The following is a 25,505-nucleotide window of genomic DNA, read 5'->3' on the forward strand; positions in this document are numbered from 1 at the left end:
ATTTCTTATCTCTTACTTACTCTCTCCACTTAGCACATAAACTAAAGTTGCATAAAATCTCGTTCCACCCAAGAAATAGGTCATTCTCCGTGCGACAAAGGGAGTACAAGATATGGGTAAAGTTGCAAGCAAGAATTGACAGTTGTATCTCATGAAATGAAAAGGCTGGCAAAACTTTGAATTTGTTATAAAATTTATGAAAAAGTATATGTGAATATTTTGTTGAAGCATTGCAGACTGTTACTGTCGACATTGTCAGCATTGTATATATTCCCCTGTTCTGCAATATGCAGTGCCCTTCCCAGATTCTACTCCTAGATATTATGCTACTTTTAAATATTAAAAAAAGAAGAAAAAGATTATGCTTTCGATTTATAGTTAGGGTCGATATTATTTAAAGGTTGCAATCACATTAGAAATTTAGAATTCTAGTGAATACTATATCCGTAAAAACTCATTTTTTGTTTACACAATTCAAATAGTACTTTAAACAATGAGCATTTATTTGAATAAAAATTGTGATTGCAACAAATCAAAAGATTGTTGGTGAGTTCTAAATTATGACTAGGACAAATATTCCTGATAGTAATTGCACAAAACAATAGGAGTAGTAATCTTTGTATTTATTGCCTTTAGACCATCCACAATGCCGCTCAGCCGACCGCCCAGCCGAGCGGGCAGTCCGCTAGGCGCTATTGCAGCGCCCGGATCGCCCAGCGCACCGCCTAGCGTGAAATTAAATTTTTTTTTTTCCGAAACACTATATATACGCGTTTTGCTCGTCATTTTCATTCGCACCACTTGTTTTAACGAGTACTCTCTCTATCTTAATTTCTGTACAAGATCAACAAGGGAAATGGATCTCAACAACGAGCCTAGTTCCGGGAGTAGCGGGTCACAAACTCCGTCGATCCCCGTGGGAAGTGGATGGGGTCAGATGCCCGGGTACTACAACATGTACCCGTGGCAGCAGATGTATTCCGGGATGCCAACGGGGGGGAGTCCGCCGGGGGGGTTTCCGACGGTACCGGGATGGGCACCACCGGGATGGGCACCCGGGATGCAGATGATGCCCGGGGGGTACCGCCGACACATGGGACTCCGGGGGTAGTACCGGCTACACAGTGGACTTATGGGGGGTCCCCGGCGACGGCGGGGGATGTCTATCGCCCCAGTTTAGATTTTTCGACTGGTTCATCACACACATCGACCCAAACGCCCTTGGGGTTTGATAGTTTCTCCTTAGATGACTTGGTGTTTGATACTCCCTGAGCTCCGGAAACTCTCGTTGAAGGGGGAGGGGCAGAGCGGGTGCGTGGCGCCCCCGCGAAGAAGGGCAAGAAGAAGGTCGGCGAGTCGTCGCAGCCGGGTGAGGAGGAGGTACGGAAAAGGTGGACGAACGAGGAGAACGTCGCGCTCTGCAATGCGTGGGTGCGTGTTTGCGACGATCCTCTCGTTTCGAACGAGCAGAGGATCGTCAACATGTGGGGCAAGATAGCAGCAGCCTACATGAGATTTTGCCCGGAGGGGAGGCCACGCAACGGGGAGGATTGCCGGAAGGCCTGGAACCGAATCAGGAGTGCGGTCTCCCGATTTTCGGGTTTGTACACCAACGCACTCCGCATGATGAGCAGTGGCCAAACGGAGGAGGACTGCAGGAGTATAGCTGAGAAAGCCTTCCCACTGAAGGGGGTATACAAGGACTTCACCTACTGGAACTGCTATCTTGTGCTGAACGAGTCCGAGAAGTTCAGAGTAGGTGTCGACTCTGGCTGGCCGAAGAAGCAACGACTGAACTACACCGGCGATTTCAGCGGCAGCAGCGGTGGTTCCCACGACCTCCCCGAGACGACGCAGGAGTTCCCCAAGCGCGCTCAGCGGGAGGCGAGGGGGAACGCCGGGGCTTCCCAGGAGGTCCAGTCGGCATCCCCCCTTGGCCAATCCACCGAGGATCTCAAATTCTTCGCTCGCGCCCAAACGCGCGCTCAGTTGATCAAGACGATGGCCGAATGGCGGGTGGCGACGGATCCCGTGGAGAAGAGCGTGCTTCAAACCTTGCTCATGAGCCTGGAGGACGAGTTGGAGGCGGCACGGAGGGAGACCGGCGGCGGCGGTGCATGCGGCGGCGATGGTGGCGACAGCGACAGAGGCGGCGACGACGGAGACGAGGAGTGAATTGGCACTCCTTTTTATTATTGTATTTTTTTAAAATTAATGTGTACTTTTTTAATTTTTAATATTATTATTAAACTTTTCCCGTATTTGTCTCGTAAATTAAATTTCGTATATTGTGTGATTGTTAATTATTTCATTATGTATATATTTGTTAATAGTGATGTGGATATTATGTGGCTAGGCTATGGCTGGGCTATTGCTGGGCTATTTGCTTGTTTTGATGATGTGGCAGGAGGATTTTTAGTGCTGATGATGTGGCGTGGCTAGGCTATGGCTGGGCTATTGCCGAGCTATTCCTATTGTGGATGGTCTTACGGTTTCTCTTTGAGTGGCAGTACTGCCGTACATTGGCCTATATATATATATATATATATATATATATATATATATATATATATATATATATATATATATTCATTTACAATTTGTGTATGACTTGTCGTTGTTAATTTAGGGAGCTACTCTAAACCCTGTTTGTTTCTTTTTGGTATATATTTTATTAAAATATATTACACGATTTTATTTGTACAATGATGAGGATTTTAATATGCGTGGTGCTAAAAAAATGAATTTAAGATCCTTCAAAATACAGGAGAGCTTGAAATATCTATAACTACAAGCCAATCTAATTTATATTTATATATCTGCATTTTTAATAGATTATAAAAAATCTCAGCCACATGCGATGATATTGGTTTCATTTAATATACTATAAAACTCAATTTTAGTCACAAGTCTACCCTACTTGTATTCGATTTTTAGCCGCTGACGTGTTTTAACAATCTCAGAACGAGTTTTCAATATAGATAGGCACAATCTTTTCTTTTTATTTTTTTTATGTATTTTGACTTCACTCATCAATCGATCAAAAGAATGAAACAAAACAAAACAAAATATCATAAACAATAATTATAACTCATGACGAAAAGAACTAGCATTGTACAATTCCATTCACAAGAACTAATGAACTACCATTTCCAAAATAAAAATTTCAAACACCAACTTCTTAGAACCTCTTCGGCGAGCACAAACAAGCCTGCACAATTTCAAACAAAAATAAAATAAAGATTCAAAGCCTTCCTACTCCCCAACACAAAATTAATTAAAGAAAAATAGTGAAATACGTACATTGAACGAGAGACGAGATCTTCGTTTCTCATGCATCTCGAGCGCGCTTCTCAGCTTCACGGCCATATCATTATTGGTGAAAATATGACCGGGAGAGTCAAGAAACGCGCTTCTTTGAACCGGAGGAGACCACAAGCCGCTCTGCGTGTAGTCAAAGCCGTATTCGGAGATGTCATAGAATTTGGAGAGGAGTCGGTCGGAGACTGATTTTGAGACAAGTTGAATCCTTTGGTGATCGGGAGAAGAGGATGAGGTTTCAGAGATGGACATTTTTTTCAGAGATGGAAGGTGGAAGAAGATGGTGTGTTTTGGTGGGTTGTGAAGGTGGGGTATGAGACAACGAGCTTACAGAAAAATGGTGGATCTATATTTATATATGTGCATATGCATGAGTATATTTGTGATCTTTATTCTACATATTTGGCAATTAGAGACTCTTTCAACGTGCATACCATTATTAGTTTTTGGTTTGTTCAACTTTATGTTTCCAACTTCCAAAATTAATACAGAATTTGAAAAGCCACATAAATTACTAGAAACTATTGGGTTAATTAAATAAGATGGTTGGTCACTTGGCACAAGCTGGTACATCATCACCAATTTCGACTCTATATGTTGACTTTGACCATACAAATTGCCACGTGGAGTTCATTTATATATGCAATAGATTTTTACTTTCATTTATATAGATTTTGACTCATTATTTTTTCAATTTCCTATCTTTAATTAATTTTATTTTATTTTATTTATTCCAACTAAGTAGATAAATATTTTTAAAAATTTATATTTAATTTATAATTTATTTTAGGATTGACTGTGTACATTTTTTTAAGGGTAAATTGCTTCAAAAGTCGTCAACTTTGCAAATAGTTTGATATTTCCCGTAAACTTTAAAAGTTGCATGAAAAGTCATGAACTTTACATTTGGGTGCCGATTTCCCGTGTCGGGTATTCCGGCCATCCGGGTGCTGACGTGTAAATTTTATGCTGAAGTGGCGGATGATTAGGATGCTGACTATGCATTAAATGACTTTTTTTTTCTTTTTAATTTTCATTTCCCTTCCCCTAATTTACTAACTAAAGGATTTTAACACTTAGGGAAAATTACAAACTATCACGCCCCATTTGGCTAGGGAAAATTCACGCCCAAACTCACTGCTCAAAAAACTCCAATTCACTTCTTCTCAACAACATCCGGCTAGCGTGACGACAAGCTTGAATTACGGCTAGCGTGACGGGGCGGTGACGGGGCGGCGACGACGACGACCTCTGCATCCGATGGCGCCACCGACCGCGTAAGTTCTTCTTCTAAATGTCGACTTTTCATGACTTCAAATTGCCTCTAAATGTCGACTTCCCGTGAACATTCGACGGCAATTTCCCGTTTCATTTTAGGGATTTATTATTAATTGATTCAGATTCATTTATAGTGATTTCACGAACTGATATTTGACTTGTGTGGTTATGTATATAGATATCACGTTATGTACACATTCTGTAGTATAAGTAGAGAGAGCTTTGGTATAAAGTTTGTAGTAAAGCCCTAACAATAATCATAAATGAAATTTTTGGTGTGTTATGTTAACTGATGAGATATATTTGGTGTGTTTTGTTAACTAATCTGCTGCAAGTTTCGGTTGATTGAGATTTAAGTTTTACTCATTTTAATTAGACTAAGTAGTTGTACAGTTGCATGATTTTGTGCAATACAGCTACTGTACTACCACTACAAAATTATATATGCAAAAATTTTGAGCAATAGCCATCTACTGTACTCAAATTCCATGTTTTTCACTTGTCGCTTCATGGATCACCAGCTATTGTATTCAATTCCATATATACAAAATGATGACATGAACAAGAAGGATAAATTTTAATTAAGTAGTCACTGCATTGAAAATTGCATACGGTCTCCAGTGAAAATAAATTTTAGGATACACTAGAACTTCAATGTAATATCCTAGGCTTTGCTGAAATACATTAGGCTATTACATATTTGGACTATTATAATCTACGTAAGAACACAGACCACAACACATAAACAACAAATGACATACTTCAAGTTCCGATTCTGTCGACGCAAATTTTCAGCCACAATTTGGAGTGATTCAAATTCAACTTCTTTCAAATGGACTTTCTCCGTTAGAATATCTTGCATAGCACACTCACTTGCAATGCCTTTGCCATGTCACGCCTCCGGCGAGCCACGTAGGATTAGTTTTTGCCGGAAATGTCCCGGGTCGGGTCGTACGGGAAATTTGCAACAACCGGTAAAGTTCATGACTTTTCATGCAACTTTTAAAGTTTACGGGAAATACCAAACTATTTGCAAAGTTGACAACTTTTGAAGCAATTTACCCTTTTTTTTAACATCAATGTTTTGAATTAAAATCAAGTATGATTATTATTAGATAGTACAAAAGTGGATCACAGTGGCACACAAATAATTAAATTGCGTGACACTGGATCCTATCCTATCCTATCTGTCCCCCAACATCCATCATCTTTGGCAAGGTTAAAGAGATACATGGGCCAATATGGCAATATATAAGCATTATGGATTTTGACCTAGATTTGTCAAATGGATTAGCAATAAATATCATGGGTTACTTTTTAAAATTGTCAAATGTGTTGGGCCGGCTCAGCCCATCATGCGCCAGGCCCATCTTCAAAGCAGGTTGGGATGGGCTAAGTTTCATTTTATAAATTTGCATACTACCCAACCCAGGCCCACTTAGTAGGATGGGTGTTATGTCCATGCAAATTTATAAATTTCTCATAATATAAATTTTTTAGTTTCTCAAGATGATATCTAGAATACATAACATGCTAGTGTTGCTTTAAGATATCTTAATTCAAAACTACTCCAATAAATAAGAGTAAGTGACATCAACATCCTATAACTTTCTTCTTTGTCTGATTTTAATTAATCCATTTGTTTAATAGTTTTTGTCAATTACTCCATTCGTCCACCATTAAGAGTTTCATTTCAGTTCGAAACTAGTTTTAAAAAATATACTAAAAGAAAGTGAGTGAGACTAGATAGTGGAATGTTGACTCATTTTTATAGTATATTAGTTTCATAATTGAATGTGAGTGGAATGAGTTAGTGAAAAGTGGAGTCTACATGTCATTATAGTAAAAGTGAACCGAGACTTCTAATGACAGACGAACTAAAATGATAAACCGAAACTCTTAATAGCAGATGGAGGGAGTACTATTTTCTTTTTTTAGCATATAAGATTTGCTTGTCCCTTTGATTCGATACTATCACTTGCCTTTAGCTATATTAGAATAACATGTTGCCCGCACGGGCTTAACTCAGTTGGTTCTTGGGTGGTAGATTGTCCCTAAGCAGACAGGATCGAATGCTGGCAGCCGCAGTGTGGGAGTTTCACCACTGTGGTGGCTCCTTGTGTGCTGGTTACCAGTGTAAGTTCCTCCCACCTAATGGGCCGCTGAGGTACCGTGTTTGAACCCCTCCATAGCGATGTCGGGCCGGGTTATGGGGGCGCCTGGGGTGAGCGAATCACCTTTTTGTCCCTAAGAATAACATGTTCACTTATAATTTATTGTAATGCAGCTAAAAAATGCATCAACGTGCTCCGTAGGAAACATAATTGGAGGGTGAATTCAGATATGTAAGATAGAAAAAAAAAATCTGCAGGATACGTAAGTTTTCTTACATATAGATCAATTTGTCACTTTGCCACCCAAATTTCCATTTTTGTGTGTTTGATTTCTCATTAGTTCGAGAATGAATTGTAATCTCTGCTCTGGCATGATGGTGGGCCAAACTGCACACTCTATTTGTAAGTTTCTGAATTTTACGGTTCAGTTGTAAGTTGTAACTGTACATCTATTATTTTGTTTGATTTTGATGACAAAATGTAAGCTCCATCTATCGTGCAATCAAATACTAATACTATTTCCCAAAAATATCGCATTTTCTGTTGATGCACATTAGTACTATCAATGACATAACACGTGAATACTTGTTTTGCTCTAATAATGTAATTAATTTCTCATATTTTGTTTTTTCTTCCAGCACAATGGAAGGCACCTTCACACCTCAAAATTGAAAGTGGCGCCCATTTACAACGTAGTAGGAGTACTAATAAGATAGCAATACAAACTAAAAAGTCCAAAAAAGAATAAATTAATACAATAATTCAAAACATAGATTTTTGAGTTTGTCGTTGGATGAGCTCGACAATGGCGTCCCTCAAGATTGAGGCATCAATGGTGTCTTCAACAATGGCTTCCATCCCAAAAAAGTGGTTGCAAGAAACCCTAGCTTGCACCACATTCACATTTAATTTCTCAAATGCCTCAAGAATTGACACCAATATCTCTTCTCCTTTCTTGCAAGTCACCATTACTACTTGATGTCCTGTCCCAACCTTCTCCACCTTCACTTGCTGTGTTTTTTAGTGAATACTATATTAAAAAATAGGAGTATAATTTCAAGAAATAAAATAGTAGTACTATACTCAAAGTTATAACAAGAGATGTAGTTACTTGGATATTGTTGATTAGGTATTGGTACTCTTTTTTTATGGCTTCAACTTGGAGCTTCAACTTGTAGATGTAGAGAAAAGCATCCATGATAATGGAACTCCTTTTCACCTTCAATTCAAAGAGCAACAACACAAAAATCAAATAAATCTATATCATAATAACAAAATTATTACTACTACTAAAGTTACCGATTTAGATTTGGTTAGAGTCCTCAAGATGTGAAGCTTTTTTCGCAGTGCCATTTTCCTCTGCGTTTTAGCTGCCATCTTTTCTCAAGTGTGTGTGTGTGTGTGTGAAAATACTGATAATTAAAATAGGGGTGTGAGTTTTTATAGAGACTAAAAGAATGACGATTGCTTTTGGAGTCACGGAATGTTGAGATGTGTACTGACATGCAGTTTGTCATCATTCTTGAATTATTATGTGTAATAAATTTAAAAAGTACTCCACTCTTCTTTTTTTTCACTAATCACTATATAATCATTGCTATCTAAGGACAGAAATAATAATCAAATTATTTTAGGATCGACATTCTTTATTACATGCCCAACCGCCAACAGATCCTATCTCATGGACCACCAATGCACCTTCAAAACTAGTACTACTACTCCATACACACTAACTCTAAATAAAAATATGTTTCCTTTCCTTAATATGTCTTTGGTTAATATTACTCCACCTCTTTAGACCATTAGCAGTGGGGCGCCCTAAGGCGCGCCCTATGGCGCGCCACGTCAGCATTTTTATCCTCCTCCTTCTCCACCTGCAGTGGGGCGCCCTAAGGCGCGCCCTATGACGCGCCACATCATTATTTTGTTGTTTTGTTTAATTAATTTAACTGTTTTCAAATAACACGTAACGAGTAAAAAAAACGATTAAATAACAAGCGGCGAAGTTTTAATAAAAAAAAATTACACCATTCAACTAAAACGAAACCGCGTGCCATCGTCCGCGACGTCCGCAATGGGCGGACGATGGTCATCGTCCGCGGTTTAAGTCGCGCCCGAAGCATAGGCCGCGACTATCGTCCGCGGCCTATGCCACACACCCACAGTGGAGGCGGACGATGAATGGCGCGGACGATGCGTGCCATCGGGCTTGCCATCGTCCGCCCATTGCGGATGGCCTTAGAATAATACTTGCGAGCTTATACCCTATTGTAGTCAAATTCACCTAATTAATTAGACAGTCTACATTCGTTTATTTTACCGACAACAAAATTCCCACTTCATTTCCAATTTTAGAATTTCCACCACACTCCCGTTCCAATAAAATGACAAAATTCATCAATACATAAATTCGTACATATAATAATACTGAAATAAAAAAATATGATGGCAGTGGAATCCGTCAGATGGGACTGAATTAATATAGGGTTATAGAATACTTATAATAATACACTTTTATATATTATCTGAATTATGATAAAAGTTGAAAACTCTCTTACAGAAGGGATATTTTCCAAAATAATGTAAAAAATTGGATATGGTCAACATATTTAGCCTGCTAAACCGTACGAAACTATTCACATGTTGAATTTTATTTGACTTTGTACAAAATTTGTTACTGTTTGTTTTATGGCAAAAGATGTTAGTATTTTTTATTCAATCTAACACTTTGGACAAACTCTATGCTACAAAAAAAAGTTCTTTACCAAGAACCAAAGTAGTCGTTATATAGGAAAAATTATGTATAAGATTTTTTCCCATATATGTTTTGGAAATTCTCACATTAGGGAAATTAGAGTATAAATTACTAAAGTTTGCTAACATACAAAAAATATCCAATAACTTTAAAACTTTAAATTTTACATGATTTTGCCAACAAGTTAGGAATACTAACATATTCTATTGTAAATTCCATGTGGCCAAATAAGCTAGTGTTACTTATCAAAATATCATTTTTATTTATTAGGACAAGGTGAAAAGGCTGAGATTTCAATTTGAATGAAATCTTTATTGATCAAATTATAGGAGATTGCCTCGATAAGATTAAGAGGATAGTTGGAAATGGTATCCTCGAACCGATCCTTGTGGAGCATTTCAGTATAGTCACAACCATTTCTTTTTATATGCACATGTAATTTCACTCGTATACTATATTTCCTCGTATACAACCGATTTAAATTTATCAATTCTATTCAATTAGTAAAATACTATGCTAAAGCTGAGTAGTGCCTGAGTCTATTACTCTTACCTGAATTTTTTCCTTGGAAGCATTCAATATTTTGGAATATTATCTGAAATATATTCTTGTGACGAGCATTTATAGACTAGATATTTTAATTAGTTTACCAAAGCAAAGTCAAATCAAATGAAAATAATGATTCAGAGAGATGTGTAAAATAGAATATTAATACTACAAAGAAATTACAGTATTATTGGAATTGATAGTTGTCAGATAAAATTCTTGAATTAAGATATGATTTCATAAATTAAATATGATCTCTTCCATTTACCTCGACCTCGAGAGCAAAAAAAAGTGAATGATTCTCTGAATTTTCGAAAGATAGGTGAAACTATTGATCGAAAATGTTCATTTATTTTTTTCTTTAATTGAAAAAAATTGGGTACACACTTAAGTATTTCTCATTGTCCATCGTCAGCAAGATTTAACAGGAAATGTTGCACAATGATACATTAGATGATCACAAAATGTAACCTAATTTTTTGGATCATTTCATCGTACTGATATAAGGCAAAGACAAATAGAAATATCATTTTCAATGCAGAAAACAAAATTAGAAAAATGATGAGAGAGATTTATCACTTGAATAATTCAATATATTTATTGAGGAGAAGCATGCTTGAAAATGGCAGAAGAGGAGGAGGAAAGGAAGGGTACAAATACAAAAAAGCAGGAGAAAACCAAATTGGAATTTAGCAGCTACAGCTACACACCTCCTTAAATCACTCTTTGAAGATTTTGGCTTCATTTTTGAGGTGGGGAAGGGTTGTCACTCTCATTGTACCTCCTCCTACTTCTTCTTCTTCTCATATTTCAATGTTTTGCTGCAACATCTGTCTCCCTTCCCCCCTCTGCCCTGCAATTTTGAATCTACAAAAAATGATTTGACTCTTGTCTTGTTCAGCATTTTGCAACTTTATGGACTTTTACTTAATTTCTCTTAATAATGAAGCATAATCCAATTAGTAAAATGCTTTATATTCATGTCATTTAATTTTTAGGGCTTTAGGCGTTTCATGTGATGATGATTTGATTGAATTCTTATTTTCATAAGGTGAGTTAAACTAGAGCAGAGAGTGTGTGTTTTTACAATGGTCTAGGACCGAGTATATTTACATTTTGTTGCCATAGTTTGCAAATAGCAACACCTAATGAAATTCCTTTATTTGAGAAATTAAATACTACTATGAATATGATAGATGTGACATTCCTTGCTCACCTTGTAATTCACTGATGAAAGTAATGTTGTTTGGGATTAAATTAACAAATGAGAAAATATTTTTAAAAAAATAGTAGTAGTAATAATATTATTAGTTATATAAGTATGTAAGAAATATCCTACAATGCTCATTTTTTTCAGAAATTTACCTATAAATACTCTAAGAAGTGCATATTGGTCATCAAAACACAGTTTAAAATCATGAGTATGGATGCATTAGTGGGCATTTACTCCCTTGGCAGTAGCATATATAGTCATTTGTGAAATTATATGTTAAATTATTTTCACATAGCTCACTGCCAAAGGAGAATTGCCCGGTAATTCTGCCCATGCTATTTAATAAATACTACAATCTTTCTCTACAATTACATGTTTGAGGTAAATTCAGTCGTCTTCTTATCTATCACCCTTGCTTTCATTATTCATAAAAACTAGTACTACCCTTTTTCAACAATGTCGTGCCTTTTTAAGTTTTGGCCAATAAGTAGGTTCAACATTTTTCAAAAATACCTCAAGACGCAAAATTGTACATATACATGACACTGTCGAATTAGTCTTTTATCATATCAGTGTCTCATGTTGGATATTTTGATGCCAAAATTTGGGTCTCGTGCCATTACCAAAAAAATACTCCCACCATCCCATAAAAATATGGGACATATGATATAGCACGGAAACTAAAATAAAATTTATAAAGAGAGAGGAAGAAAATAGTAATAGTTAGAATAGTGTTAGTGGATAGTGAGACTCCCATCATTATTATAGTTTTAATGGTGGTATAGTTTTAAATAACTTAATCTATAATGGTAATAAATTGGGATCACTTTCCATAAATGGAAATGCCCATATTTTTATGGAACGGATGAAAATAGAAAATGCGCATATTTATATGAGATGGATGGAGTATTAAATAAGTGTATCTGTTAGTTTAATGCATCAAGACTTCCAAGAAACATATTAAGGATTAATACCTTGTTTCAAAATATGTCTAGTTCCTAGAATGTATTAATTGTGGTATCCTAACAGTCACCAATACTCCTATAAATTGATGGAGTTTGGTTATCTTCCATCATCAATAAAAATACAAATCCTTTCACTTTCAATAGTATCAAGTAAAAATAAATAAATGTAGTGATATTATATTGAAAAAAATAGTCAGAAATCGATGCGTTAGAAAGTGAAAAAAACGAATATTACAACATAAAATTTTGGGGAATATAAGTACATATGTGCATGCATGAATGTTCACTAATACATTATTAATCTAAGATTTTTTAAAAAAAAATCGTTCTCGAGTTGCCGCGTATATGAATATGAAACTATATTTGCTAGAAAAGAAAAAAAGGTTCTGCTTAAAATTGCTGGCAAGAATTTGTGCCTTCGTGGGATATGCCCTAGGAAATATGAAGCATATGCCTTTTGTTACTGGGAGAAAATACATGCTCAAGTTGTAGCTACAGCAGCAGGCTACGGTTCGACAACCAAAAGTTTTTTCTAGAAGAGTGAACTATAAAAATGGTCTTTGTATTATGAGTTTATCTCACCCATAATCCCTAGACTTTAAAAATCGCTGGACATCTCTGGGGTAAGAGTTTATTTCAAATTTGGTTCTTTTGCTATTTATTGATACGAAAATACCCTTTTGAGTTTTTTGGCAATTTGGTCTTTTTACACTTTTAACAGTTTAAATATGATATTATTTCAGTGATGTACTAAATCTAATATTATTTCAAAATTATCATTCTTCTTCCTGTTTGTCATCCTTCACTTTGTTTATTTATTTCAATATTAGATTTAATTTTATAAAATTAAATTTTAAATTTAGATTTTTAAATACCAATAAATTTTTTTAATTAAAACTATTAATTCATGGACACTATAAATATTGATTAAAACTATTAATTTTTATTATTTAATATAATATTCAGCTGAATGGAAGAAGTACAAAAAAATAATATTAATTATGATGGAAAAATAAGAGCTATTCTATTTAGCCTTCGTTCGGTTGTTATAATTGCTTGTGATTAAATATTATGAAATTGACTAAAAATTTGATACTACTAGAAATTTTATATAGGAGTATTTTTGTTGAAATTTTCTAGTTACTTTTGATTGTTTTCAAATAAATAAACGAAAATTATATTAGTCTTACATTAGATGCATATTTATTTCAGAATAAATCGTGTTATATGATCTATTTATGATTAAAACTATTAAATATTGATTAAAACTAAGCTGGCGTCGGCATACCTTATTGATTAAATATTAGACACTATCAAATATTGATTAAAACTGTTGGTTTTTGTTATTTAATAATTTTAATAATTAATAAAAATTTATTGATATTTAAAAATCAAAATTTAAAAATTTAATTTTATAAAATTAAATCTAATATAAATAAAGAAACAAAGTGAAAGATGACAAAAGGGAAGAAGAATGATAATTTTGAAATAATATCAGATTTAGTATATCACTGAAATAATATCAGATTTAAAATGTTACAAGTGTAAAAAGACTAAATTGTCCAAATGCTCAAAAGGGTATTTTCGTTTCAAAAATTGGCAAAAGGACCAAATTTGAGATAAACCCTCAGTTCAGGGATGTCTGGCGATATTTTTAAAGTCCATGGACTATGGGCGAGATAAACCCATAGTCCAGGGACCATTTTTGTAGTTCACTCTTTCTAGAATAACCCGTCTGTTCATTCAACTACAAAAGATAAAAAAAAAGTCTACAAAGTTTTTTAAACTTTTTTTTTGGTAAATTAGAAAGCATGCTTAGCCTGACTTATACTTTTATTTTAATTTTTGGTTTTCTCTTTATGTTTGCTTTTTGTTGAATTCATCTAAAAATATGATTTTAATTAGAGGGTGAGATTATATTTTTAGCACACTCATTGCTTATGTACGTAGAATCACCTTGATGGCAAAATGAGACAATTTTAGCACAAAACAGTTTTAAAAGATCATCCATTCGCACGAAGTATATCATACTAAATGTATCCTACCGCAACATTAGAATTGAAGTAATTAAGCTTCCTTTACCATTTTATACAATCTAAGTGTTAAATTCATCTAATTAGAGAGATCTATATTTTTTTTATGAATTTTAATACTCCGTTATTTATGTATATATTTTTGTAATGAATATATAAAAGATATTTGAATACCAAATGAAATATTTATTGGCCAAATGAGGTTGTGACAAATGGCACAACCTCATTGGTCAATAAAATAAATTGATTAAGAGCATCTCTAATAATTCACACTAAACTCAAACCGATTTAATGTAAATGTCACATCAAATATGAATTTACTCTAACCATTTACACGAAACTCAAACTTAAAAGAATATTCTCTATATTATGCCTTTTTTAACTCACAAAATTTGTAAAAGTTTTTTATTTTGGTTTAATATAAACTTATTTTAGATACTATTGTCATACTCAAAAAGTAAAAATGATATTTGTTTTGAAATATTATTAAAATTAATTATCTATTTGATTTTAGGTTTTAGTGTATCGTGTATCATCCAAGATGGTATAAGAAAGTATTTAGTCTCATTTACATATTCGGTCGGCCAAGATCTAGGAGAGAGAGACCTTGTTCTTATTTTATTTTAATTGAAATTGAGAAAAGAGAGGCACTAATAAAGTTGATCTTACTGTCGACGTTGAAGGTCAAATATGATAAATATTCCATAATAAATTAACTAATAATCACCCCAGAGCTTTTGCTTTCATCATTACCATTTTTTTTTGTTAATCACAGGTGTACCGAATCCGATTAATCCTGCTCGATTGGGCTTGCGAATTAAGGCCGAAAGTTTCCCAGCAGGTGGCGGGGTTTGAACCCGTGACCTCAAGGTCACCACAGCTCCGCGTTGCCAACTACGCTGCGACCCGTTGGTATCATTACTAATTTTTAATTGAATCGGACAATCATGCTCGGAATTGCCACCTGCATTAATACGAAAACAATAAAAGAGCGTTGAAATTTGAATATGTTGACACCAAAACTTTGGGATATGCCTACGAGTTTGGGCGGAAGGGATTATCTCATACATTTGCATACTACATTTTATAATACACCATTAAATAGTTGATAAGTGGATTCTATTTAATGCTTAAAAAAGTTATTTCTAAAAATTATATGCTTCACTTTCTTGCTACCATATTTAATCAAAATAATTTTGTTAACTCTTGTTAAAATAATATTATAGGTCAAATTTTACTTTTTTTAAAAGATTTATATAAAAGAGTGTACGTTTACATATTCTAAAAAATATAAAAATGTCAAAATTTCCCTTTTTATTTTTTATTTTATTTTATTATGATGATTTACTTTTTTAAAAAATTTATATAAAAAGAACGTCTCTCTTATATAAAATAAACTAAAGCTTGACCAAATTTTATGTTTTATATAGCTATTATCTTAATATAAATAATATAACTATATATTCTATAAAAATAATTGTAAAAATTTTATTAAGTTAAAAAAGTTGACATAATTAGTTGACTATATTTTTAAAAATCCAGTCTCATTATACTAGAATCAACCAATTATGTCAAACTTTTTTTAATTAATTAAAATTTTACAATTATTTTGATGGAGTACTATATTTTGTATATGATTTTGTATTTCGATAATAGCTATATAAAATATGAAATTTGGTAAAATTCTAGTTAATTACATTTTTATATAAAATTGACATCTTTTACAGATATTAAAAATTATATAATCTCAATAAAATTAGAAAATAAATAAATTTTTAAATTTTTTGGAATACATAAAAATTTAATCTTTTTATATAAATATTGTGAAGTAAATAAAGTTTGACTTATTAAATATTTTTAACAACAGTTACGTAACTTTTTTGATTAAATATAATAAGCAAAAGTGTATGAAATAACAAAACTACTTTGATTAAATATGGTAGTAAGAAAGTGAAGGAAATAATTTTTAGTAATAACTTTTTTTTACCATAATATGGAATACACTTGTCAAATATTTAGTAGTGTATTATAAAATGTAGTATGCAAATGTATGAGGTGATCTCTTCCGGAATTCGGAATATATCCAAGATACTTTTCTCGTAGATAAATTCTCAGTATAAACTTTTTTTTATTTTTCCAGTGGGACAAATTCTCAGTATAAACTTAGTAGTGACGTTAGGCTTGATATATTATTTACGTAGAAGATGATTATAAATTTAAAATATTTGTTGTAGCAAATATTACTCGTATTTTATTAATGGATGATAGTACAGTACTAGCTTGTTGTTACCGTTGGTAGTCCAAGACTTCTTATTACTTACATGCATGATATTATTATTATCGAAGTAGTAAACTAGTAATATGTGATTAGAAATAAAATTAAAAAATATTTCCGTTGCCGGGACTTAAACCCAGGTCTCTCGGGTGAGAGCCGAGTATCCTAACCAACTAGACTACAACGGATTTATTGGTTGTATTTAATTTCATACTTTAATATGTGTTTCAAGTCAGATATGGGATTGGAAGAAATTTCTAAATTATGCAAATACAGAGTCTGTAGCAAACAGAATGTTGCATTATTTATCATCATATTTTTAAAGATATTGTTAGTGCTTAGTTAAGCAAAGAGAGTCATCTGAACAATCGATATATGTATTACACGATGAAAACTCGTTTCTTGAAAATACTAAGTAACAAAATCTACTTCATCTACGACAAGAACCATATGCCAAAGAACTTAAACTTGCATAGCAGAGTGTGAGATCATGGCTATAACTCAAAAATTTGTCAAAATTGAGGATTCAGTTTCGTGTCGTCACAAGATATTTACGCGAAAAAACCATGGGAGGGCGACCGCTATTACCAGAAACGCCATCAAGAAGCTACACAAGAGCTGCCCGCTCAACCACCTTCTGCTCCCTCCTGTTGGGCTTTGAGACTCCCTCCATTCCTCCATGAACTGGATGTCTCCCACCCCGGTGATGTTCTTTGCAGTCTCACTGCATATCTCACACATTCTGCAACCAAGATTGGAAGACAAATCATTTCAAACCAACTTAAATAATGTGCATCAACTTTGCACAATAAGTATGCTTTTCAAAGCAAACCATGTTTATCACATATTTGGCTGATAATCAATTATGATTTGTAGATACAATAAGTATTCGCCAACAACATAGTCAAGAGATATTCACATAGAAAGTCCACAGATTTAAAGAACAAAGGGTAAAAGAAAGGATATCAAGATTTGCAAGAAACTTATTTTGAACAACTCATGAAAAAGATTTCAAATTCTCACAATCCAACCCAAATTGTGCATTCCACCTTTTTTTTAATCAAGCCTAACCTCTAAGCTCAATCACAACTTTTGAGTTTAATCAAATTAAGCAGAATTTCACACACACAACCATGGATCAGAAGATTGAAGAAAAATCCAACAGTTATTTTGCTCTCACCTATATCCTCTCACTCTAAACCACGCCTCAGCGCAACGCAAATGAGCAACTCCGAGCTCCCCTTTGCATCCACAGCCAAGCTCGATCAACTCCACCGAATTCCCCCCACTCTCCTTGGCATTCAAATGGCATATTCTACACTCTCTCTGATTTTCCACCAAAAATTCATCGCATGTCACGTCGATTACATGCGACGGACATTTCCTTTCCCCGTCCATTTTCCTAGTCTCCTTATTGCTTGAATTTGATATATCATCGTCGGCTCTCTGATTGATCGCTTGCAGTTGGTCATCCATTAAACACAATAACCGTGTATATGTACGAAACTGGAGAGGTAAGAATTGATATACATATACTACTAGATTGAAGGAGGAGAATAATAGGTAGACGTGATTAAAGGGGAAGGTGGAAAAACATATGCGTCTGGTTAGGGGTCGAAAATTGGTTGACGAAATTGACATCATTTAGAGTTCCTTCAACTCCGTCAGTGGACTGCCCAGTTGACTCAACTCCCTCTCTCTCTCTCTCTAGATTGTTTCCAAGATGAGAATAGTAATGGCGTGTGTAGACTTATCTCTCAGAGTCTTTGACAGTTCCTTTCTACTACTTTACGTATGTATTGTAGCAATATTATTTGGTTGGGATTTTACAGTTTTAGACAATTTTGGTAGTTCCATATAATTAGCTTAATGAAGTTCAATGACAGTAAAATAACATAAGTGCAGAGGGATAAGAAAAATAACTAGTTATTTTCATAGACATGGTAATATTCAAAGATCTAAAAAAGTGTGAATATTAACAAAAAAAAATAGGTATAGTCGTATAGAGGAGTTAACAAAAAGGACTTTAGACGGTAAAAAATTAATTAGAAAATACCCGAAATTTAAGTCTTTTGTTTTCGGGGGGAGCGAGTATTTTTGTGTGTGAGCTATGATGCTATGCCGTGTAGCATTATGATGATTGATGGGTGGTCTATTTATTTCGTGCAGTAGTAGTAACACTTACTACCATCCATTTTAGTTTTTGCTCATAGTAGTAAAATACTTATGGAGATCTTGCTGAAATCAAGGGGCAAATAAGTAATGGTACAAAATAAGCAACATATTTTCTTTCACATGTAAAGGAGAGGACAACTGTAACAAGAAGAAACACGAAGTGAAGCAGAAGAAAAATAGGAAAGTGAATCGAACCTACCATTTTTGGTTTCAGGCAGCCTCCTATAGGACATCATCTATTCATACACTCTGATGATATCGTTGCCTGTTATGCATTCTTCCTTGTGGGTAACCAAACATATACACAAAAAGGATCTCTCCTCTTCCAGAAAATCTGCTGCTAGAACACACAGCCGAACAGGCAACTATGTACGAAAAGGGGAAAAAACAGCATTGCATGGAAGACACAATCCAGATGAGCCTGCAGTGGGATTATTGCCCACCCCCTTCTGTTCTGGTCCTCATAGATCCACAGATGCCGTTGGTTCAGCTAACCCCTCTCAGTTAGAGGTGTTACAAACCGTTTTAAGAGTTCTTCAACCCATTAACTACTATTACTTGCAGGTATAATCTATTTTACGTCATTCCATCATAGGATGCAAAGAACTGGAGGCCCATCTGTCTTTTCACGTGGTCGGGTATCAGCTTGTTGATAAGATCTGGAGATGCACCAGACAACTATATGCACAAAAGAAGAAAGTTACGTTAGTAGAAGAAAAGATAACATAGAAAAACAAAAAAATTAATAACACCGTCCAATCTAGCAAGAGACAGGGTTGTTTGGAGGGGGGGGGAGGGGGAAGAGATTAGAGGTGATATACCCCATTGAAATAGGAAATTTGCTTCATTTTGCATAATTAGCTTTGAGATGTTCGCTAGTGTCCAAATATATATAGGTTTAATGGCACACAAGTCAAGCACTGTGATAGCAGAGAAGCTTCCTTTCAAAAGAAAATTAATGACTGATAATATGTTCCGGTTCACTTTAAAGACATGCTAGTTTGGATCAATTCTTTACCAAAAATGCAAGATGATGATAGAATATTCACGCACCTCCTGTTTGAAGTTGAACAGAGGCGGCAATGGGCGACCATTTGGTAACTGTGCACTAGGTTCCCGTAGCTCATCAAAGAAAGGATGGGCACATGCTTCAAGCTACACGAAGAAGCATTAATTTAAAGGATGTGCATACAACGGCATATATATTTGGAAAGCATGTAGGCAGCAAATATGAAACCAAGAATCAGATAATATTTACTTCAACCAAGACGCATCATTTTTCCAAACAGACTGCAAAAAATATAGAAGAAACTCACCGCAGTGCAACGAAGATTTGGAGAGTATTGCAGCAACCTGGAAGTAAGATCTATTGCTTCTGGAGGCATCCTTTTGTGAAATACCTGAAGTTGCCATGGGTAAGGGGCAGATCAACATATGGAAAGCATGCAATGTTGAATCACGATCCTCACAAAGATATTTTCAAAGGTTAGAACAAAGACCAAAGAGTGAATACATGCACTATACATCAGTATCTGCACTATTCCACAATACAACAGGACTACCTGCATAACTTAGATTCCTCACAAGTGTTTTTCCTTCTCCCATTCCTCCCCTTCTTTGACTGTATAATGGGGTTGGATAATGTGCATGATTGTGCACGTTTAAGCTTAACTAAGGGGATTGCAAAAGGAGACTTATTCTTGTATTGAAATTTGAGGTTGTAGGGACATAGCTAGACATTACTTTATATGTACATTGTACCATATTAGTATAGCACCACTGGACAGCAGGTCCTCTCCGATTCACCAAGATTTCCATCATGACAATCCAAAGCAACACATTCTTGAGACAAACTTAGCAATTGAATGGATATTGACCAGTCTTTGCTAAGCTCAGTACAACTCAGAACAAATACACTATTGAGCACAATGATGTCAATGACCACTGCATCATCATTTGAGCACAAAGATGGGTAAAGAGGTGAATAAATGTCAAAGATTTGACTTCGCCACCTTTGAAGCTCAGCACTCTAATTATAAGAGAAAACAAAATGCAACTCTAGTATGTATTTAATCCATGCTACCCTTCCCATTCTTGTCAACCTTCCCCAACTCAGATATGACAATTCTAGATTACCAAATTTCAGAGGGTCAAAAGCACTGTAAGAGTCCAAACAGTATCAGAGATTGCAACAGCAATGGAGAACAAGAAAAAGACCACAATACATAGCTCCAGCAATGGATCATACAAAACTTGAAATGTTGAAGGTATACCTTGTGCCAAGGGTGTGCTTTAATTTGGGGAAATCTGAAATCATTGTAGTTTGGATTCATACAACGGATTTCCTCACGTGTTGGAGTTCCAAGTACCTTAAAGAGAAAACAATATAACTCAGGAGATAAGTTAATGCATAACATGCCCTCTGAAATAATGACCTAATGATACCTTAATGACTTCTACAAGCTGGCCCACGGCATTTTCCCCAGGAAACAAAGGCTACACATTGCACAATATGTACTATTAGGTCAAGTGAACATGCTAATAGCCAATGAAGGTGACAAGCATGTGCGTATATCAAAATTAGCAAGGCAACTCACTTGACCTAGAAGAAGCTCAGCAAGGACACAACCAGCTGACCAGATATCAATGGAAGTAGTGTATTCAGTTGCACCAAAAATGAGTTCAGGAGCCCGATAAAATCGAGAACAGATGTACGATATGTTTGCTTCACCTCTTACCTATTAAAAATAAAAGTCAAGCAATCATAAGTACAAGAAAAAACATTTGAGTTGCAAATAACTTCAGTAAAAAGAATCAATATGGAAGCTAAGAAGCTAACGTCCTCCATTTATCTCCAAATCATAAGGAGCTCCAAAAAGATCACTTACTAATACTTTTGCACTTCCAAAATCACAAATCTTGACAATATGGGTGGCTGGATCAACCTACAGGGATGGAGAAAGCAATATCAGTATTAATAACACTCATTTTCTTCTATATGTGAGTGCAAAGACTACTCATCCCTACCAAGACATTTTGGGGCTTCAAGTCTCTGTGGCAGACACCAGCAACAGAATGCATGTAAGCCAACCCTCTGAAAATCTGCATAATATATCTTAATTATCGTTTTGGAAAACAAAGAAACATTAAGCTTGAAAGAACTTTATAAGAAGTTATTTCACTTACTTGGTATGTGTAAAGTTTCACGTAGATGAGTGGCATTTTCTGGTTTGCATCACTATAATGCTTCAGAACACGAAACATACTTTCTGGAACATACTCCATAACTAAATTGAGAAAAAGCTCATTTTGACTTGTAGTTGAGAAGAAACAATGCTTCAAGGAAACAATGTTCGGGTGATCCATAGTCCGCATGAGCTGCAGCTCACGATTTTTATATCTTCTGTCTTGCAAGACCTTTTTTATAGCCACCGTCTCTCCAGTTTCAATGCATTTTGCCTAAAGCATAATAACATATAGCAAATAAGTTTCTTGAGAACTGACAACAAGAAATAGGAAACTAACACTAGTGGCCTATAGATGTAAATACCTGAAAAACAATTCCAAATGAACCGGTCCCTACAACTCGCTCTGCCATGTAACTAACTGTCTGCATAGTACAAAAAAAAGAAATTAGAAACTCCAGAAACCAAGGTTTTCCTTCTTCCTGGGTTTTTTCTCATTGCAGAGAAATTGAGGTGTAAGAACCAATTTTAATCTCTTCACCCTTGTCTTTGCCAGTTCATCCCAAACTTCTATTTGACTCACTTACAGGTCACTAAAGACCGCCTTAATTTCAAGAGCTAGACTTGACAGCTCAAGATTCTTCACTATAGTCAAACTAGGTCAAGTCTGTTTGCTTCATACAACCCAAATGGCCAACATCCCAACTTAAGCAAAATTAAGCTGTAGTTATTAACTCATTCAGTCAAGACTCAAGACCAACATTCAGACAATAGGTTTACCTGCTTAGGTTCCCCATTCTTTCCCCCTATGGTGGTCGAAATTATGTGACCAGTAACTGTGCCATTCCCATCCATCACTGGAGCAGACATCTCCTGTATAAATGATAAATGCTCATATTAGAAGAGAAACCACATTACTCACTGGTACTAAAGATCAGCTATGGAAGAACTTCCTATATATATGCACATTTTGCTAGAATACACAATCTAGCAGATCATGTAGCAACGTACAAATATGTAATTTAGCAAAGATTAAGAACATAATTCAGGAACTAATGTGAAACCGTTAATTTACAATCCACTCACTAAATCAGCCAGCAGGAACTTCCAATAAGCAAGAAATATTGCGGCTTAAGGCATCGACATATTCCAAGGTCATAGAAACTTAATTGAAGTAGATAAACATAAAATAACTTTCTATAAGCCTAACACTAAATAAAGGATCAATCTAACCGCCAATTCAAATGAAATAAAATACTCTTAGCTCGTCTAAAATTGATAACCTAGGCAAATTATAAAATTGAAGTTTTCAGACACAAGAAGAACAGAGACGAGAGGTACTGCAGAACGATTACAAGCAACAATAACCTCAAGCACCAAAACTATAAAAATCAGCTAAATTAAACGCCGGAGTTCACTGATTGAGAAAAATAAAATAAATAAGTGAAATGCAGATCTATCGTTTCCGGAACTATGACTAAATAAAATACTGAATAAAAAAATAACCTTATCGTCGGCCATAACATAACAGCAGAATTCCCGCAAACAAATCGAAAGGCGAAAACCTAAAAAAAATTAGAACGTAAAACGAGATTTCAACTCTGCGATCTGCGCAGCATTTTTGCGTTGATGATTGAGAGGTTATGATTGTCGGTAGAGAAAAGAAAAAGAAGAACACAATTAGAGAGAGAGAGAGGAGAGGGTGGTGGTGGGGGTGGGGGTGAGGTAGGGATGCCGGGTCCCACAAACCAAACAGCATCCCATGTGATTCCAGCTCTCGCAATTCCTCCTCTTTCGCTGACTATGTTTTCTTCTTTTTCTATTCGTTGTGTGGAAAGGAAAACCACCTTGCTTCACAACTATGCACCAATTAGATTACTAATCAACTCTGCCAATCATAATTAGTCGCTGTAGTTAAAACGCGACTTCTGGCTTGCAAGAGCGCAATAGATGGGCTTGGCCTCCTATCTGTTCATTTTGAGCCCATGCTTTTCTTCTACGTAGCCCAATAACTAATTAACGTAATTATTCTTCGGATGAAGCTTTCTTTCCTTAAAATCCCACCACTTCAAACTTAATACTACTAATTAAACGTTAATAGTAATAGTTTATGGCCCAGTTATTACTTTTAAAATATGAAAGAGATAGTTTGAATATACGGCCCACTTATTATATTTATATGGGAAATTAGCACATCTATTTAAGTTCGCAACTTTTTTTTTTCTAAGCGTAAAGTTCGTAAAAAATATTAAAATTTTCAAAAGTTTAGTGATATTAGTCACCAATAATCCTTTTTTTCAATTTAATGTTCATCACCTCCTATTTTTCACTAGTGACATTTTCATTCTCACCCATCAATCTTTCGCAAGCCATGTGTACTTGCGTTTAAGTGCAAAATATTGTCATTTGATGAAGCGGGTCTTTGAAGTGGTGGTTACTATGGGTTGTTGACTTTTTGTTGGTCGAGTCATTTCAAATGTAACTATACATAACAGGAGTGTATTAGGGTCCTCTTTAGTATCAAACACAGCACAAATCACAGCTAGGCCTGTCAAATTGGGTACCCGTGGATACCCGATCCAGAAATTCTTAAAATCTAATACCCAATACCCGATCATCCAAAATTCTCACTACCCGATCCCGATCCAATACCGAAAAATCGGGTTTCGGGTATCCAATTACCCGACTTTTTCGGGTTTAGATATCGGGTATCCAATACCCAATATTCATTTTGACAGGCCTAATCACAGTCATTGGATCCTTGGATTTGATGATTGTGATAAGCTACATTATTAGACTAAGATGTTATATTATTAGAATAAAATGCTAGTACATTATTTGACTAAATAGTACTCCCTCCGTCTCATGTTACTCGCACTTTTCATTTTATGCCGTAAATTTGGGATTGATTTTTTAGTGTAATTAAATTAGAATTTTAAGTGTAATGAGACATCACTTCATAAAGGAGCTTTTAACTTAATCTAATATATTAATTAAATACATTAATTCAAACTTAAACTATAAATAGTGTAAGTAGTTTGTAACGAGGCGAAATGGAATAGTGCAAGTACCATGGGACGGAGGGGTACATTATTAGCTAAGTTACATTATTATACGACACGTGGCATTAATCCAATCGTTAAATCATAAGATCCAATAGACTACAAATATTTTATTTTTAAACAATATTTACCATATGAATATGAATACATCTCATACATAATATATGCATTCATGCTTAGCAAAGAGTTTAATCGCGCAGTTGGCTTGGAAACAAGTCTTAATTTCACGAAGTCTCGTGTTTGACTCCTTCTAACAGCAGTCAATTTTTATTCCTAGCCTCAAATCATTTTTCTCACACTATTTTGTAGATTTATCATAGCTAAAGTTATTAGCTAGTAATTAAGTAATTTGTGTTTTTAATGGATTTGGCTCATGATGGGGTACGTACTAAACAAGCCCAATAGCAGTGACGGCCCATCAGCCCAAAGCCCAAGGAAGAGTATCAGTTCGGCATTACCAAAGAGTTCGGCCCCAGCCGCATTACCAAAGAGTTCGGCCCCAGCCTACAGCTCGGTAAAAGCCAACCAATCAGTTCGGCATTACCAAAGAGTTCGGCCCCAGCCTACAGCTCGGTAAAAGCCG

The 25,505-nt window shown here is 35.1% G+C and overlaps 3 protein-coding genes and 1 non-coding gene across 6 annotated transcripts; all 4 read right to left on the reverse strand.

Annotated features, from left to right (window-relative positions):
• Window positions 1-7,298: 7,298 nt before the first annotated feature.
• Window positions 7,299-8,120, reverse strand: LOC121803432. The gene is made up of 3 exons (XM_042203097.1): window positions 8,013-8,120; window positions 7,825-7,932; window positions 7,299-7,724 (listed from the first exon to the last, which is right to left on the reverse strand). The coding sequence occupies exons 1-3, from the start codon at window positions 8,088-8,090 to the stop codon at window positions 7,476-7,478; spliced, it is 435 nt and encodes a 144-aa protein (XP_042059031.1). The 5' UTR covers window positions 8,091-8,120; the 3' UTR covers window positions 7,299-7,475.
• An 8,495-nt stretch (window positions 8,121-16,615) lies between these two features.
• On the reverse strand, window positions 16,616-16,688 carry TRNAE-CUC. Its single transcript has one exon. It is a non-coding gene; the product is annotated as a tRNA-Glu (tRNA).
• A 173-nt stretch (window positions 16,689-16,861) lies between these two features.
• Window positions 16,862-23,693, reverse strand: LOC121804536 (shaggy-related protein kinase eta-like). Of its 3 annotated transcripts, XR_006051168.1 has the most exons (14): window positions 23,367-23,693; window positions 22,641-22,733; window positions 22,226-22,285; window positions 21,862-22,134; window positions 21,703-21,777; window positions 21,564-21,620; window positions 21,273-21,413; window positions 21,121-21,171; window positions 20,949-21,044; window positions 19,992-20,075; window positions 19,729-19,830; window positions 18,875-19,353; window positions 17,681-17,946; window positions 16,862-17,242 (listed from the first exon to the last, which is right to left on the reverse strand). XR_006051168.1 is itself a non-coding variant. In XM_042204119.1 (12 exons), exons 1-12 carry the CDS (start codon window positions 23,379-23,381, stop codon window positions 19,252-19,254), a joined length of 1,149 nt encoding a protein of 382 aa, XP_042060053.1. In that variant the 5' UTR covers window positions 23,382-23,693; the 3' UTR covers window positions 18,764-19,251. The 3 variants fall into 3 exon arrangements, 1 of the variants encoding a protein (XP_042060053.1); XR_006051169.1 differs by lacking the exon at window positions 17,681-17,946; XM_042204119.1 differs by lacking the exons at window positions 16,862-17,242; window positions 17,681-17,946 and having other exon boundaries at window positions 18,764-19,353.
• Window positions 16,926-17,976, reverse strand: LOC121803752 (probable E3 ubiquitin-protein ligase MARCHF10). The gene is made up of 3 exons (XM_042203366.1): window positions 17,681-17,976; window positions 17,089-17,242; window positions 16,926-16,934 (listed from the first exon to the last, which is right to left on the reverse strand). Exons 1-3 carry the CDS (start codon window positions 17,974-17,976, stop codon window positions 16,926-16,928), a joined length of 459 nt encoding a protein of 152 aa, XP_042059300.1.
• Window positions 23,694-25,505: the final 1,812 nt, after the last annotated feature.

Source organism: Salvia splendens, chromosome 5, assembly GCF_004379255.2.
Source record: "Salvia splendens isolate huo1 chromosome 5, SspV2, whole genome shotgun sequence".
Lineage (NCBI taxonomy): Eukaryota > Viridiplantae > Streptophyta > Magnoliopsida > Lamiales > Lamiaceae > Salvia > Salvia splendens.